The sequence below is a fragment of the Rhinopithecus bieti genome, unplaced genomic scaffold (assembly GCF_001698545.2).
Source record: "Rhinopithecus bieti isolate Rb0 unplaced genomic scaffold, ASM169854v2 scaffold_26131, whole genome shotgun sequence".
NCBI lineage: Eukaryota > Metazoa > Chordata > Mammalia > Primates > Cercopithecidae > Rhinopithecus > Rhinopithecus bieti.
In genome coordinates, this window is record NW_016812390.1 from 2415003 (window position 1) to 2431089 (window position 16087).

A 16087-nucleotide genomic window follows, 5' to 3' on the forward strand; every position below is an offset into this window, starting at 1 on the left:
GGAGCTGCCAGATCCTACTGTCTGTCACTTGGCTGATGCTCTGTGAGAGCTCTTGCCTGGCCAGTGTGTATGGATGGCGGTTCCAAGGTATGCGGACAGCACGGTTTGGAAAGCCAGCCCTCCAATGGAAGAAGGTGGAAATGAATCAGCTCGGTGGGAGGGACAGCTTGCCGTTCACTCGTGTGTTTATGTTTTTACCGATTCATGGGTGACCCTGTCAGACCCTATGGTCAGGCAGGAGGGCAGCGGAAACCTGGCCTATTAAAGGGATACCCGTGTGGAGCATGGCCCTGCAGAATCACCCTGGGAATCTGAGGGGTGCATTAAAGTGGGACATGTTGATGCCCGTCAAAGGACGCCCCCTTCCAGGATCAAGAAGTGATTGGGATGGCAAGTAAGTGTCCTGGTGTGCTCATTTGGGGCAGCCCCCTGGGTCCACGGAATGAGTAGACATTGGGGCTGCAGATGAACCTAGACACATTCCTCTTGCACCCCCAAGGCGCAGTTCATAAGAACTGTTCTGTCTGCCAACAGACGGAGACAGAGACTGCTGATGGCTGTGCAGTCCCATGAGGGAAGGCCCTGCATTGAGCCGGCAGGACAAACCAAACACAGAAGCCCCAGGAGGCCACCAAAGTGCCCTGACAGGGAAAGGCGAGACACTGACTCTCACCTGGGCTTTGCTTCCCTGGCGGCAGACGCTCGAGGTGCTATAAAAGTGTGACGATGGGAGGCAGTGCACCAATTTGCACTGCCCACTCACTCTTCTCTGGACCAAGGGACACACTTTACAGCCCCAAATGTCCAACAAGGGGCAGAGCACTCTCATCCTCGGCGTAAGGTTGGATAGAGAACCGGAATATGTAATTGATACTGGTTGTCTAAAACAGAGATGGTGGGGCAGGAAAGAGCGACCTGCACGCCATCACAAGTGTGTGTCCACCCCAAACATGAGAGGGGCCAGGAGAGGGTCCCCACTAGATAGAGCCCTATGCCTTGTCTTTTCTGCTTTTGTTGTGTTTCATTTTGTTTTTTCGAGTCTTACTCTGTCACCCAGGCTGGAGCACAGTTGCGTGATCTCAGCTCACTGCAACCTCCACCTCCTGGGTTCAAGTGATTCTCCTGCCCCAGCCTCCCATGTAGCTGGGATTACAGATGTGCACCACCACACCCAGCTAAATTTTGTTGTTGTTGTTGTTGTTATTTTAATAGAGACGGGGTTTCATCATATTGGCCAGCCTGGTCTCGAACTCCTGACCTCAAGTGATCCACCCGCCTTGGCCTCCCAAAGTGTTGGGATTATAGGTGTGAGCCACTGCACCTGGCCTCCTATGCCTTTTCTAAGAGAACTGGGGAAGGCAGGTTGTGGTAAGACTGCTTTTTTTCTTTCTTCTCCACATCACCTTGCCTTCCTCCTTTCCTATCTGCTGCAATGGCCCCAGGACCAGGGCTGCAGCTGCAAGTGCTGAAGTAGCAATGACTCCTAGGCAGGAAGGTGCTCTAAAGCTTCATGCCAGAGCTCCTGAGGGCTGATGGGGCAGATGGTGCCTTCACGCCATCCAGAAAAATCAGGGCTGCTCGTGAGGGCAGGCATATTGCCTGGTGGTGGAGACAGCCCACTTTCTACACCTGTGAAACCCCATCCTACACCAACTGGAGTGGACTGTCAGGGAGGCACTTGCTAGGCTGGCGTTGATTCTGACAATCTGGCCCAGCAGCATGGTCGAACCTCCTGGCCCTTCTAAAGGTGGAAATACCTCAATACAAATGGAGAAAAGGAGGAACTGGAGCTGAGGGTAAAGGAACCAATAAGTGGGTTATGTGGTGAGGGAAATTCTTTTTTTTTTTTTTTTTTTGAGACAGAGTTTCACTCTTGTTGCCCAGGCTGGAGTGCAATGGCACAATCTCGGCTCACCCGCAACCTCTGCCTCCCTGGTTCAAGCAATTCTCCTGCCTCAGCCTCCCGAGTAGCTGGGATTATGGGCATGAGCCACCACGCCCGGCTAATTTTGTACTTTTGGTAGAGACAGGGTTTCTCCATGTTGGTCAGGCTGGTCTTGAACTTCCAACCTCAGGTGATCTGCCCACTTCGGCCTCCCAAAGTGCTGGGATTACAGGTGTGAGCCATCGCGCCCGGCCGGGAAATACAATTTTAGGTGAATCCTACATTACAGTACTACCTTAAAAGGGGTGTGGAGGACATCATCTCTTAGCTCAACTACACCAGATGCCTGAAAGGGTGGACGTCAAGGCCACCTCTGCTTTTGGAACTTGACAAGGTTGAATGGCAGCCTGCAAACCTGAGTGGCCTGGCCCTGGAGGACATCTGCTGGTCTGACGTGGTGATGGACTAGATAAACTGCTATGACTGAGTGGGACTCTGGTCTTCCTTTTTAGGTGATATCCACCAAACTGCAATATGGTCCCACCTGGCCCTGTTGGTAAGGTTATAACATTGATGGTGATTGCAAATGTATTGAAACCCTGAGTTCCAGCCTCCTCAGGATACAGCAACAATAATGACATCTGTGGAAGAGCTGGGTGGAGCCAACCCTGGGCTAATGCCGGCATGCAGCGGTTCTTTTTACATGCATTGTAGGCACAGGCAGCCCTGCAGCAAGGCAGGAAGCAGGCAATGCTAAAGGAGCTGCCCAGACAAACGTGACTATTCCACTTTGAGAACGCGGGGCTGGGGCCAGAGGTGGCCTGCAGGGTGAGCTCTCGGCTCCCAGAACATCCTGGCTGTCACTGGAGTACCAGTGTTTCCAGGGACTTCGCTGCCTCAGTTCTGACCTCTGTGAGGGACTGGAGACTTAGGGCCAGCCACACTGACAGCCATGTGGTCAAGCTCCCAGACACACCTGGACCCCAAAGGCGCCTGCTCAGCACTATTCTGTGTGCTGCATCCTGAGGACACAGGAGCTCTGTGACTGGGCTCTCCTGGACTCTGCTCTAGGCCTCACCAATGACTTTAACCTGCTTCCTTTCACCATGAGCTGTCTGAGTCACACAGGTGAATTAATGAGCCTGAGGGTGGACATAAGGACCCCCAAATCTGTAGCCCATTGCTCTGCCGTGAGGGTGGTCCTGGGGATGCCTGAGCTTGTTTCTGGTGTCTGCAGTGAGGGTAGTCTCATAGGGGCTATTCCCTAAAGCTGCAGTTTGCCAAACTTGCAGGCATGGAATTCCAGAATCACCTTAGAAACTCTAAAGTCAGAAAAGAAGTTGTTCTCCAAGAGCCTCCGTATGGATGCGCTGGGTGCCAAGTTCATTTTATTGGCTCAATGGCCTGTGCAGGAAGAACAGCTGATGCCCCTGTTCACAGGGGAAACCAGTGAGGCCCAGGGAGGCGAAGTCACTTGCCTGAGGTCCCAGAAGGAGTAACTGGGGCTGGGTAGGAGCAGGAATGGCTGCTGCCAGCCAGGGGTATCCCTAACCTGCCTGTCCTCTTGAATGGAGCCTGTTGCCTACTGGCTTCCGCTGGTGGGGACTATGCACCAGAAAGGTGCCGGATCTAGTTTTTCTGAAAATCAGCAAAATAGAAGGAACAGAGACAGCCGGGCCAGGGACAAGGAAGACCTGGCTTCTGCTGCACCCTTGGGGATGGGGGCTGGCGAGGAGCAGGGACAGAGGGCCCCCACCGCAGCCTTCCGGCAAGAGGCTCCCAAACACCTGTTCTTTAGAAGCCTGAACCAGTTGCCACCTCTTAACACTGGGAGAGCTTGTGTTGAGGAACGAGAACATCTGGCCATCCCGGGCCACATGCCCAGAAGGCGGCCGTTGCTGGAGCCAAGTGTAGCCGCCCCCTTCACACAGGGTGTGTGCTCCCCAGCGCACCCCGACAGGCCTGCTTCCTTCCACCCACAGTGAGAAACACTTTCTACCACAAGCCAGAGCTGGCGTGCCCACACGTAGGTACACACGCCACACGCACAGACACGTGCTGTGGTTTGGTGAAGCAGTTCTTCTCTTTACAGGGTGTGAAGCACTCACATCTCATCTGCTCTATTCTACGTCACTTTAAAAGTGCTGGCTGCTGCCCCCTATATTTAACTCTAGACCCATGGAGCCCGAGCAGGATCCTCAGAGCTGGGTCCCAACGTGTTGTCTGATGCTCGCTGTGGGCTGGGGGCATATCCCTTCCGCTCTCAGGGCCTCAGTTTCCCAGGTTCCTTCAGGCTCCTGCCCAGGTCTACTGCCTGACCTGACAGCTCAGCAACAGGGGCCAAGCTCTGGATGACATCCAAGTGACAGGCCAGCGGCGGAGGTCCCCGTATGGGGAAGGCAGAGGAGGGAGCGGGGAGAGGGAGGAAGGAGGAGGGAAAGCTGAAGTAGTAAAAGCAGAATAAAGGGCCCGGTCAGTGGCTGCTCACACTGGGGTGCCCTCACCCCAAAGTGAACTCCAGGTTTGGGGCTCGTTATTTGAGAAGGACACCAAGGTCTTGATCAATGAACTGACATGCTGGCCAAGCCATAGAGCCCTGTGACATCTGGACAAGGTTGTCAAACTCTGAACACTTTACAAAAGTAAAGGGACCAAGAGGCGTTTTCCTCTGTTACTTTATAACCCTTTCATACTAGTTGATTTTTTTTTTTTTTTACAATGTAGATGTACTACTTTATAATTAAACAAAAAACTTTAAAATGATTTTTTAAAAAAGAAAAGAATCACAGTGGAACATGAAATGGAATGTCAACTTTGGGGATGGGTCATCCAGAGGAGTCCAAGAGCCCCAATGTGGTCGTGTGTCTCTGGTCCTCAGGTCATCACCCAGTCTCACCCACAGGGCACCCACCATGGCCGTGGCCCACCCCGCAAGCTTCCACTTGGTGCCCACGTGGGAATGCACCACCTGCCATGGAACTTCCTCCTGCGGGGCAGAGGAGGGGTCCAGAAGCCCACAGGAGTCAAGTCAGCAAAATTAAGTTAATTTACAAAGTTATAGTAAAAACCACAATAGTGACCCAGTCCCTCCCAAGCAGTGTGAACCCTGGGCTGCGTCGCATGCGCAGGTGGCCAGTGCTAGCACCTCACAGGGCAAAGGTGGTGAAGAAGATGTGCATCTTGGCCAGGAAAGTGGTGACAGAGCCCTGCCGCCAGAGCTTCATCTCCACGTCCAGGGCAAAGTCCCGGGGCTCCAGCACAGCCCGCTGCAGGTAGACCACGCCCGTGTAGGCATTGAGCCTGCGCGTGCCAAAGTAGCCCTCCTCGTTGCCCTTGATGATGGTCAGGGCGATGGTGTCTCCCGTGAAGGCTGGCGCGGGGCCAATGCGGAAGATATGTGCAGGCACCAGGAGGCCCGTCTGGAAGTTGAGCTGGTAGTGTGTGATGCGTGCCGGCGAGTTCTGGCACTCTAGGAAGTCGTGGCACGTGGTGCGCTCGCACTTCCTGCAGGGAGGATGGGCCGGGTCACCCATGGCTCGCCCACCTCCCCCCAACCCCAGACAGGAACACAGATGGCACAGCTCAGCGGCAGGATCAAGGGCCAGCTCTCTCCCTAATGGCCTGGAAGCCTCAGGTAAGACCCCTTACATCTCCTGGGTCTCAGTTTCCTAGCCTGTGAGATGAGGTTAATAAAAGCTTCACAGGCTCACTGGAATGGGCGAGCTCAGCATGGCACCGGCCAGGCTCATTAACAGTTCTTACCTGTCCCCATGCTCCCTTCTTCCTCCCTCCTGCCATCCTCCCATTCTTCCTTTCTCCTTCCTTTTCCCTCTCTCCTTCCTTTCCTCCTCCCTTCTCCCTTCTTCCCAGTGCACCCAGTGTCCCTCCCAAGTGCTGGGCTGTGTGGCTGGTGGCAGAGTAGCGGTCTGTCAGTTCTGAGGTTAAGTGTGGTTAAGGGGCTGTCACTCGCACTCCTGATACCCTGAGCTGGCGAGTGGCATGTCACAAGCAACCTCCTGGAGGGGCTCCTGTGATGTGGAGCTGAGGCCTCCTGCCCAGAGCCACAGAGCGGTGGCAGGACCCTGCAGCTCAGACAGGCAGCCCCTGAGACCCTGAGCCAGACCACCTGGCTGTACCACTCCCAGGCTCCTGACCCTCAGGCACTGCATGACAAAGAGTAAGTATCTGTTGTTTTATGGTGTTAAATGTTGGTTGGGATAACTGGTTGCACAGCAGTAACTACTATGTGTGTGAATGAGGAGGAGGGCTGGTGTTTTCTGTGTGTCTTTTCCCCTTTCTTCTCCCAACCTTGAACTCTCTACAAGGTATTATATTTGTTTTGGTCACCTAGCCCGCAGACCCAGCAGTCAGGGGCTGGGAAGAGAGGAAGGTGGTCAAGGCAGGCGCCCACGTCTCGGCCTCTCCCCTGGATAGTACAGGACTAGGACAGGCTCCCTGGGACTGGGACTGGGGTGGGGACACTCACGTTTTGGAGACTCGGACATAGTTGGGAGGACACTCGAAGCGTAGGCAGCGGAAGCTACCCTGGATGTTGTGGCAGGTCTCAGCCTCGGAACAGTTGTGGGTACCCAGTGCACACTCATCCAGGTCTGGGGGAGAAGAGGGGCAATGGCAGGGTCCCCACAGCTGGGGGGCCCAGCCTGAAACTCCCCAGCCTGCATGAAAGGCCTGGGCCCCATGACCTGTGAGAACAGCCCACGTGCCTCCCTGCACACACATGCCCCATCTCACCTGCTCGGAACCTGCAGCAGGGGGCCTTGTTCTAAAGTGTAAATCACCTCATGTCATGCCCTCCCAAGGTTTCTCGCGCTCCAGAATAAAGCCCAAGTCCCTCCTCTGGACGCCAAGCCACACAGTGTAAGGCCTCTCTGGCCTCTCCAAGCCCCTTCTCTTCCACAGGGGCCACAGTCCTGCTGGACATCCTTGGGCTGCCCCAATAGCCTGACCCTTATCGTACCCCAGGGCCTTTGCTGCTGCCGGAACGCTTTCCCCAGCTTTTCCTACTGCTGGCTCCTTCTCATCTTTTAACTCTCAGATCTTGAGCCACCCCCTCCAGGATGGCCTCCCTGACCACTCTACAGTGGTCCTCCTGCCCCATCACCCTCCATCCCACCCCATTTTATCACCCTCCTACAGCTCGTCACACTCTGCAACACACCGAGGCTGTGGTGTGTTGTATGACTGCATGTTTTGTATGTTTCTACCATCCCCCTCCAACCGGGGTTCCAGGAGGGCATGGGTGTTTGTCTTTCTCATTCCCATGGTGTCCCCAGTGCCCAGTGGAGTGCCTGCCTGCATGGAGCAGCGCTCAATACATCTTGCTGGACAGAAGTCCAAGACCCATCACTTGCAAGTTCAGACTCAGAGAGGCAGAGCTATGAGTAAACGTCCCACATGAGCAACAGATGTGCTCACGCTTCCTGTAGGTTCAGAGCAAACATAACATGTGCAACTCCAACAGGCACATAGGCTCAGCACACACGTGAGCACACGCACACCCACACGGGTGCACAGAAACACACACACAGAGGGCCCATTTGGGACAAAGAAACATACACATATAAACGTCAACAGACATATGAATAGATACCGTTCACAAAAGCTCAGAGAAGCAGGGGTAGGGGTAGGGGTGTCTGTGTGTGTGTGTGTGTGTGTGTCTGTGTGTGTGTGTGTGTGTGTAACCCACAGGCACCCTGGAGGACAAAAGGTCTTAGAAATGGGTTCTTGAGAAACTTTGAGGATGAGCTGCTCAGCCCAGACAGGGCCGCCTCAGGAGGCCTCAGGGAAGTCCGGTGAGGTAGGGCAGGGGGTCTTCCAGGGGCAGTCACAGAGGGCTTCAGTTTTTGTTTTCCAATCCTTCATACTGACACCATGTAGGAATTTCTCCTCACTCAGTCCTCACACCAGCCCTGTGCAGCGAGGGTCACTGGATTCCTCAGAGGAGGGTGTAGAGGCTCAGAGAGGGGCAAAGCCTTGCTCAAGGTCACACAGCAGTGACCAGGGCAGCAAGCCAGGCATGCCTGATGCCAAAATCTGTGATCCAATCATGATGCCAAGCTGACTCCTAAGAATAACAACAACATAATAGTAATAACACCAATAGTCAGCCTGCCTCCAGAGTTTACCGCCTGACATCCCTGTAATGCCTGAGGGACTCTGCGTCAACCCCACGGGGTAGGTGCAGGTGTCCACAAATGTGCCCAGGGTCACACAGCTGCCAGGGCAAGGCCAGGACTCAATACCTCTGGCCCACCTCAGACTCTGGGCTCTTGGCCACCAGGCTCTCTTGTAGGGGGTCAGCTCACATCATCTGTTCACCTCTCTGGGCCTCACTTCCCTCCCTCCATAAAATGGGCCCCAGGGTGGTACAGAGATGAGTGGGAGAAAACATGGCAAGAGGCCAGGCAGGGTAGAGCTCAACTGGGTGGTCCCGGGTTGCTGATTATTCGCTAGCAGACTCCACATGGAGAGGGCCTCCTCCTGCTCCTCAGCCTATGCCCCGGGTGGCCCGCTTCAGTGACCCCAGAGCTTGTGTGAGTGGGACAGGAAGGATGTGGGAGCTTTTTGCTTTGGCTCTGGGCTGATACTGATGGAGATGCCCAGAAGGGAAGGGCGGAGAAGGGTGAGTGGCTGCGGCCTGGCCTCACCAAGCTTGCGGGAGGCGGTCAGTCGCAGGTCTTCCCTAACGCCCCAGGGCCTTGCCCATCGGTGCTGCCAGGCCCCTGGAGAGTGAGGGCTAACGTGGGAGCCGGACTAGGCCCTGTATCCAGGGCTGCCATCGCAGCCTCATCAGAGACAGCCAGGGTCAGCCGCAGGTCAGTCGCAACTCAGATGTGCAAAAGTGGGAGACAGAGCAAAAAGGACGAAACAGGGGAGTCCCACAAAATGCAGCCCCGGGAGAGGCTTCCAAGGGCGTCTGAAGGACCTGAGGCCCAGAAGCCCACAACAGCTCAGGGTCAAGACTGAGGGCACTGCTCAAAGCTGGCCTGGCCCATCGAGTGGCATGCAGAGAAGGGCTCTTACTACACAGAAGCAAGCAGGACGCAGGGTGACTTTCAGCATGGCCTCGACTGATATTTCATACAAGTGGGGTGTGTGTGTGTGTGTGTATGTGTGTGTGTGTGTGTGTGTTTATATCTGCTTTGGGAAAGACTGGAGGGAAATGCATGCAAACATGAGCAGTGGTTCCCTCTCAGCTCAGTCATGGGGTCAAATGTCCAGTGAGCACCTACTATGTGCTGCTGGGCATTTGCTCTAGATGCTGGTGAGCCAGACAGACAGGGCCCTACCTTCATGAAGTGTGCATTCCAGGGGAGAAGGCTGAGTCTAAATTCCTTCAGATTTTCCTGTCCTTTTTTTTTTTTTTTTTTTTTAACTATTGGAGAGGGGCTAAAGGCTAACAGAGACATTATCCAGCATGTTCTTTCCCCCAAGCCAGCCTCCCCCACCCTGTTTGAGCCGAGAGACCTCAGAGTTTGGCCCAAGCCAGAACACGACAAAAGGACAGCCTCTTAGCTCTGAAGGTCAGGAGCTGCAAAAGTGGCTACATGGAGTGACCTGGGAAATGGACGAGGCCGGGGAACAGGCAGCCCCCACTGTGCCCTTGCCTACCATGTGAGTCAGAAGGCTCCTCCAGAAGGAAGGTCTGGAGAGGAAGCGAGGGTGGCACATGTGCAGGTGTGGGGCTCTACCTTGCCCCGATCTCCTGGTGGGGGCTGGTGGCACAGTGGGAGCCTGCAGAGGGGACCTGGCCTTGCCAGTTCTTCAACACAGAGCAAGCCGTTGGAGCAGAGGGGCAGCCACCCCAAGAAGAGGACGCAGAGACGGGGTGGCGGGCAAGCCCAGGCAAGAGAGAAGCGTTGGGGTCAGGTGCACCCACGATGGGCATATGCCAGGTCCCGGGAAGCCCTCTCTAGTGGCCAGCCAGGCACATGTGGGCATCCAGGTATCCCTAGCACCCCCCAGGGGCTCGGTGTGGGTCGGAAAATAAAGAGCCAGGGAGTCTGTCCTCAGTGTAGACAGGTTAGCAACCTGAAACTCCTCCAAGAGCAAATGTCACTGCAGTGTCTGATGGGGCTTCCTTGAAGTGGCCACACCTGTGTTCTGCCCCCAGGAACAGGGCCTTGGTGTCACATGTGAAATCACTATCCAGAAGGATAAAGTCGTATTTCCTGCCAAGCTGAGGACATGGTGAGTAGAATCCTTACCTTTTATGGAGTCCATATCAACTTTTTTTTAATTAAAAAGAAGAGGGCTTTGCAGCCAGCCAGACCTAAGCCAGCTTCTGTGGGCCCAGCAGGCCTCCCAGTCAGTGATTTATAGGGTCTTCTCATGGTCTTCTGATTTAACTTATGACTCTGATATAAGTCCGCCCAAAGGACTCCTTGTGCATTGGGACTACGTACACACCTAAGGGGTGGAACCTAGGGGCACAATGCACTCTGACCTGCCCCATGCCGCGCCACTCCACCCTGCCCTATACTGCTTTCTGTTCTGTGCTAATAGAAAGGAGAACACAGACAGCTGGCTGAAGTCTACCGACTCGATCTCAGGATCCACTGACAGGTAGCAACCACCAGCCTGCACTGTGCTGGCCTAACTCCAAACTCTTCTGAGTGCTAACTCTGACCCCTGGTCCCCAGAACACCAAGACCTGCTTTTGTGGGACAAGAAGATGCCCAAGGCTGGGCCAGGACCCTGGTCACACCCCGAAGGCTGCACCCCAGGGAACTCCATGTTCTCAGCTCCATGTGTGGGGAAGACCTGGCCACTGAAGTCAGGAGGAGGTCTGAGCTCTGCGGCACCAAGGGACCGAGGGGCTGAGGGGTTAAGTGGTTGATTCTCCTGAGGCAATGACCCCTTCTGCATCCTGGCCCCTCACCTTGCCCTGGTGGCTTGCCAGGCCCAGAATCTGGTGGCAAATGGCACTGACCTTAGAATTATGACTCTCTAGCAGAGGAGGAACATTAAATACCAGAGAAGATGGTCTCTCTCCAGGGACATAGTACCCTCTCTTGCAAATTCGACAGCTAACTGCCCAGCCCTTGTACATCCTCAATAGCAGGGGAGTGGGGAACCCTCCCATTGCGCAGCCCCTCCCAGCTCTACACAGCTCTGATGAGGAGAGTGCCTTTCTGCACCAGGGCTGGGATAAGCCTCCCCATGACACCCTTCCCTACTCCCCGGGATCTCGCCCTACCCTCTGGGTCCACAGACCTGCCTATCTCCTTGTCCCTGCATAACACTGCAGAGACTCGGGACACTGCCTGGGATCCCTGTGGCTCTTCTGCAGTTTCCTCACTAGACAGGCCTCCTGCCTCCTTAAAACCACCCCACAGTATCCCTGTTCCACTCTCAGAACAGAGTCCAGAGCTGAGCACAGGCCTAGAAGATTCTAAGCTAGATTGAGCAGCAGCAAGATTGTCACCTTCTTCATCCCAGGCATTACCTCAATTAACATGGCCACTGGTAGCATTGGCCATCCTGCATTTATTCATCGGGTATGGGGGCTCCAAGTGCATGCAAGCTCTGTGAGCTTTTCTGTGCCTGCTTGGAGCCTGCCCAAGGCCCTGGTGGAGGCAGGGGCAGGGGGACTTGCTCACCCTTGCAGGACCTCCCGTTGGCCGTCATGGTGTAGCCCTGCTCAGGACATGCACACTGGTAGCTCCCTGGCACATTGAGACACCGGAAAGTGCAGAGGATGCCGGCGCCTTGAGCACACTCGTCGATGTCTGTCGGAGAGAGGTGTAGCCCCTGGTGAACCTTATCCACCCACAGAGCCCAGCCACTGACGTCAGCCTGTCCCTGTCACAGCCACAGAGCTTAGGGGCCCATTTTTTAAATGAAGACAAGGGGACTGAGAGAGTAGAAAAGAGTTGCCTGAGTCCACGAAGCAAAACAGGACTCTCACTCCAGTGCTCATGCCCGAGGGCTGCTCCCTGACTCCTACTACCAGCTGAGGGGACAATCAGATGCCAGTCACGGGCACCTATGTAAACTTAGTTCTTCATCCCCCTGAAGTCGGGACCATTATTCCCATTTTACAGAGGAGAAGCCTGAGGTCAGAGTGGAGAGGCAATCTGCCCAAGGTCACACAGCCAGGAAGCTGCAGGGCTGGGGCTTGAACTCAGATCTGATGCTAAAACCTTTCTGTATACATGGCCCAGGAGGGACTCTCGGGGAGCCTGGCACAAGCAAAAGGAGTGCCTCTCTGGAAGGCGGCCCTTGGACAGGGGAAGGTACCTGTGCAGGTATGCCCATCCTCAGCCAGCTGGTAGCCCTGGCGGCAGTAGCACTGGTAGGAGCCATAGATGTTGGCACACTCCTGGCTGCAGCGCTGGGCCTCACACTCGTTCACGTCTGCAGGGACACCAGCAGGCAGTCATAGCAGGGCCCAAGTCTGCCTTGGAGAGCCCATCCAAATACAGTCTGACAGCCAGGCCCACCGAGCTCCCTGGGCTGGACTGGGGTTGACCCATTCGAGGGCCAGCTTTCCTGCCAGGCCCGGTGACTGGGAAGGGATCCGTGGCCTCCCAGGGGTCTCAGCCAACTCACCTCACCAGGAGAAAATGAGGGAATTTCCTCCAACCTGGGGAGGGGCTGGGAAAGACCATGCCAGGTAAATGGGGCCGAGACCCCATGGCCCTCTAGCTTGGCCCCTCGCCCCCTCACTGAGCAGCCTGGTGGCCTTACTCCACATCAGTCCCCATTGAGCTGGGCCAACAGCACCATGAGCACATATGGGAATAATGTTACAGCCCTTCCCTCAGCGGGATTCCCACAGGCGCATCCCGCACAGGTGGGTACACGGAGCTTGGAGGCCTCAAATACCCCATTTGTGGGTACAGACGACACAGAGACCCAGCCTCTCTGGACTGAGGGAGCTGAGGCCCCAGGACCTCAGCAGGGGAATTCAGGACAGAAAACAACAGGAGAAAGGTGAGCATGGAGGCCAGAGAGGGTTGGGTCAGACAGAGGAGGAGGGAGGGGCCAGCGTGGGTGAACATGTGAGAGTGAAGGGTCGGGAAAGGCTCTGGGTTTTCCACGGTGGGTCTGCCCCCTGCGGATACTAGGCAGCATGGGGTCAGAGATGAGGGCCAGCGTACCTTCACAGTGCTTGCCGTCCGCTGCTAGCAGGAACCCAGAGGCGCAGGAACAGCGGTAGGAGCCTAGTGTGTTCTCACACGTGTGCTGGCACAGGCGGCCTGGTGAGGTCCAGCACTCGTTCACGTCTGTGGGAGGGCAGGCAGCAGGCACAGGGTGGGTGGCCCTGAAGCCAGCTCCCCCAGGGGCCATCCAGGGCTGAAGGGGAGGCTAAGTAGGAGAGGGACCCAGAAGGAAAGACCGGGAGAGGCCAGGACAGGCAAAGAGAGAGGCAAAGAGACCAGGTGGCGAGGAGACAGCAAGGGTGTCGGAGGAAGGCAAGAGGAAGAGGCCAGAGGGACAGACACAGGCAAGGCAAGAGACAAGAAGAGATGGTGACAGAGACTGAGGGAGGCAGGAAAGACCAGAGTAAGAGGGGCAGAGTCACAAGGATGAGACAGGAGGGACTGAGAAGGTGGGGGCGGGGGCCAGAGCCAGGCCCTGGCAGGCCCAGCAGGAGGATGAGGCCTGCTGGAAGGCGGCCTTGGGGGCTCCAGTAGGTGGGCCCCACTCAGGCAGTGGAGGTGCTGGGCACGGGGAGGTGGAGTGAACAGAGGGCAGGGGCCCAGCCAGGTGTTCCCCACGGGTCCTGGCCACCAGCCTACCTACCGATGCAGCCCCGGCCGAAGGCGTCCTGCTGAAAGCCCGCTTTGCAGTCACAGCGGTAGGAGCCGGGGAGGTTGTGGCACACCTGGCCCTCACCGCAGCGGTGCACACCCGTCTCACACTCGTTCACGTCTGTGGGGGGTGAGCAGGGTACCTTGAGTTCTGGAGCTCCCTCCACACACACCTCCCACGGGTGGGGAAGCGGACAGGCCGGGCTGGCTGGCAGGGTGGGGGCGGCTGGCCTTACCCACACACTTGGCCCCATCATCGCTGGTGTGGTAGCCGCGCCCGCAGATCAGCGGGTTCCTCTGGCACGTGTAGGAGCCCACTGTGTTGATGCAGCTGAAGCCTGGCCGACATGGCTCGGACAGTGACGTGCACTCATTGATGTCTGCAGAGGCAGGTGGAGGTGAGAGGAAGCCTGGCATGGCGTCCTCCCAGGCCCTTGCCCCTCCCAGGGCCACACTGGGAGGGGTCGGTCCTAGGCTCCAGACCAGCCCTGGTCAGAGCTGCAGGGCCAGACTGTCCCACCTCTGTGCCCCACTACCCAAGGGATACACCTCCCAGAACCCAAGTTCCTGCTGGCTGGCCCTATGCCCTCTCACATCTGCCCAACAGAGCAGCTGGAGGCAGGGCGGGATCGAGGTTGAGTGCTAGGATAACTACACCAACCACGTGCCAGGGGTATAGGTGCCGGGGAAGTACAGCACATTAACAAGACGTTTTAGAGGCACAGAGACTAAGTTAGCAACCCATTTTAGGGAAGGAGTTGTTGGGGGGCGCAGAGCGGGTAGAATCTCAGACCCCCTTGGGGACTAGGCCGGCGTCTGTAAAACTGTAAGTCTCAACCCTCGAGTGCAGCATGGAATCATTCTAGGAGGTCTCACTCCAAATTTAGAGAATTTAGGAGCATTCTCCAAAAATGGGAAATTTCAGTGGGTGTCACACGCAGTACTGTGTGGGGACATTTGTGTTCCAGTTCTTCCTGGATGTGTGTAGATGTATGTGCCAGGTCATGATCTATCACATAGCCACTGCTGACTGGTTAAAAAAAACTGGATACTCATTCACATCCAGTCCAACCCCACAGATAGCTTCACAGAGGCCACTGAATAATAACTCAGCCAACAGCTCAAGGTAATAGGAGCAGCTACACTTTGGGGGCAGTGGTGCCCCCAGGGTTGAACACTTGACATGCCCATTCACAGGTAGGGACGAGGGGGCTGGGAGAGGAATGGAGCAGCAAGCCAGGCCTCCCTGGTCTCTAAAGCCCTCAAAGCCCCCGCAATGCCTCCAGTAGAGCCCTAGGCTGGTGATCCCCAGCGCTGCAGCCCCCACTCACCCACACAGTTGCCTTCAGGATCCTGCAGGAAGCCATCCATGCAGCGCTGCCGGGCCTGGCAGTAGAAGGAACCCTTGGTGTTCTGGCACAAGAAGCCCGCCTGGCAGGTGTGCGTGCCCATCGCACACTCATCCACATCTGCAGCAGAGAGGCTGGGTGTCAAGGGTTGGGGGACAGGTCCTGCCTTTACACCCAGCAGCCCTGCCCACACATCTCTGCCCACAGACCCATGACCCTGATGGCTACAAAGATCTCTCCGGGAAGCTGGCAGAGCCACATTGTTGCTGGCATGGCCTTTGTCCCAGGAGTAATAGCAACATAACCATGTTTACTGCACTTCTCCTTGGTCCCACCATTGTTCTGGGCACTCTCAGCCCAAAGAAGTAGATGTCATGACAAGCCCCATCTTACAAACAGGGAAGCTGAGGCACAGACAAGGCTCTACTGCTGGGGAGCACTGCACCAGGACCAGAACCTGGGGGACTGGCTCCCAAGCCTGCTCTGTTAGCCGCTGTCCCACACTTGCAGGGGGCAGAAGTGGGGATGTCCCCACCGTGTGCCTAAATCTGTAAGGTAAGGTCATGTGTTCACACTTTAGGGAGGTAGCACAGGTAGCAAGGCTTCAACTCTGGAGACTTTCTGTTTCTGGAACATGCCAAGAGTGCTTCTTCCCCACACCCAAAAGGCCTTGGCATGCTGCCCCCTCTGCCTGAAGCTTCTCATTCAGGTCTCAACTCCAACATCACCTCTTCTGGGGGCCTCCCTGGACCCACCACTTACAGGGGCCCCCGCCCCCAGTCACTCTGCCATCTCCATGTGCCTATGTGGACTCCACTGCCCCCACCACGAGGTCAGAGAAGGGCCACAGCACCCCACCCTGGATCCCTGGTACCCAGGACCTGGCAGGCACGTAAGAACAGCTCAGGAAGTACTTGTTGAAAGGGTTGGATGAAACCCCTCCCTCTGCTTAGAAGGCTGGAATTTTCCAGTGAAAGGGACGGAGTGAACCCTCTGTGGGCTCTACCTCAATGTACAAACCAGGCCACAGCAAGGGGCATAACTGGCACCCAGACATCAGCAGGCAGGAGCAA

General features: G+C 56.1%; 1 protein-coding gene across 2 annotated transcripts in view; it reads right to left on the reverse strand.

Annotated features, from left to right (window-relative positions):
- Window positions 1-4543: 4543 nt before the first annotated feature.
- Window positions 4544-16087, reverse strand: part of FBLN2 (fibulin 2) — a 97669-nt gene continuing 86125 nt past the window's right edge. Inside the window, exons 13-18 of one of the 2 annotated variants that reach the window (XM_017896272.1) lie at window positions 13658-13786; window positions 13012-13137; window positions 12149-12265; window positions 11509-11637; window positions 6372-6495; window positions 4544-5389 (exon numbers count right to left, since the gene is read on the reverse strand). In XM_017896272.1, the coding sequence (XP_017751761.1) occupies window positions 5032-5389; window positions 6372-6495; window positions 11509-11637; window positions 12149-12265; window positions 13012-13137; window positions 13658-13786 (983 nt within the window). In that variant the 3' untranslated portion in view covers window positions 4544-5031. The remainder of the gene's footprint in view (window positions 5390-6371; window positions 6496-11508; window positions 11638-12148; window positions 12266-13011; window positions 13138-13657; window positions 13787-16087) is intronic. The other variant, XM_017896273.1, reaches the window with a different exon arrangement.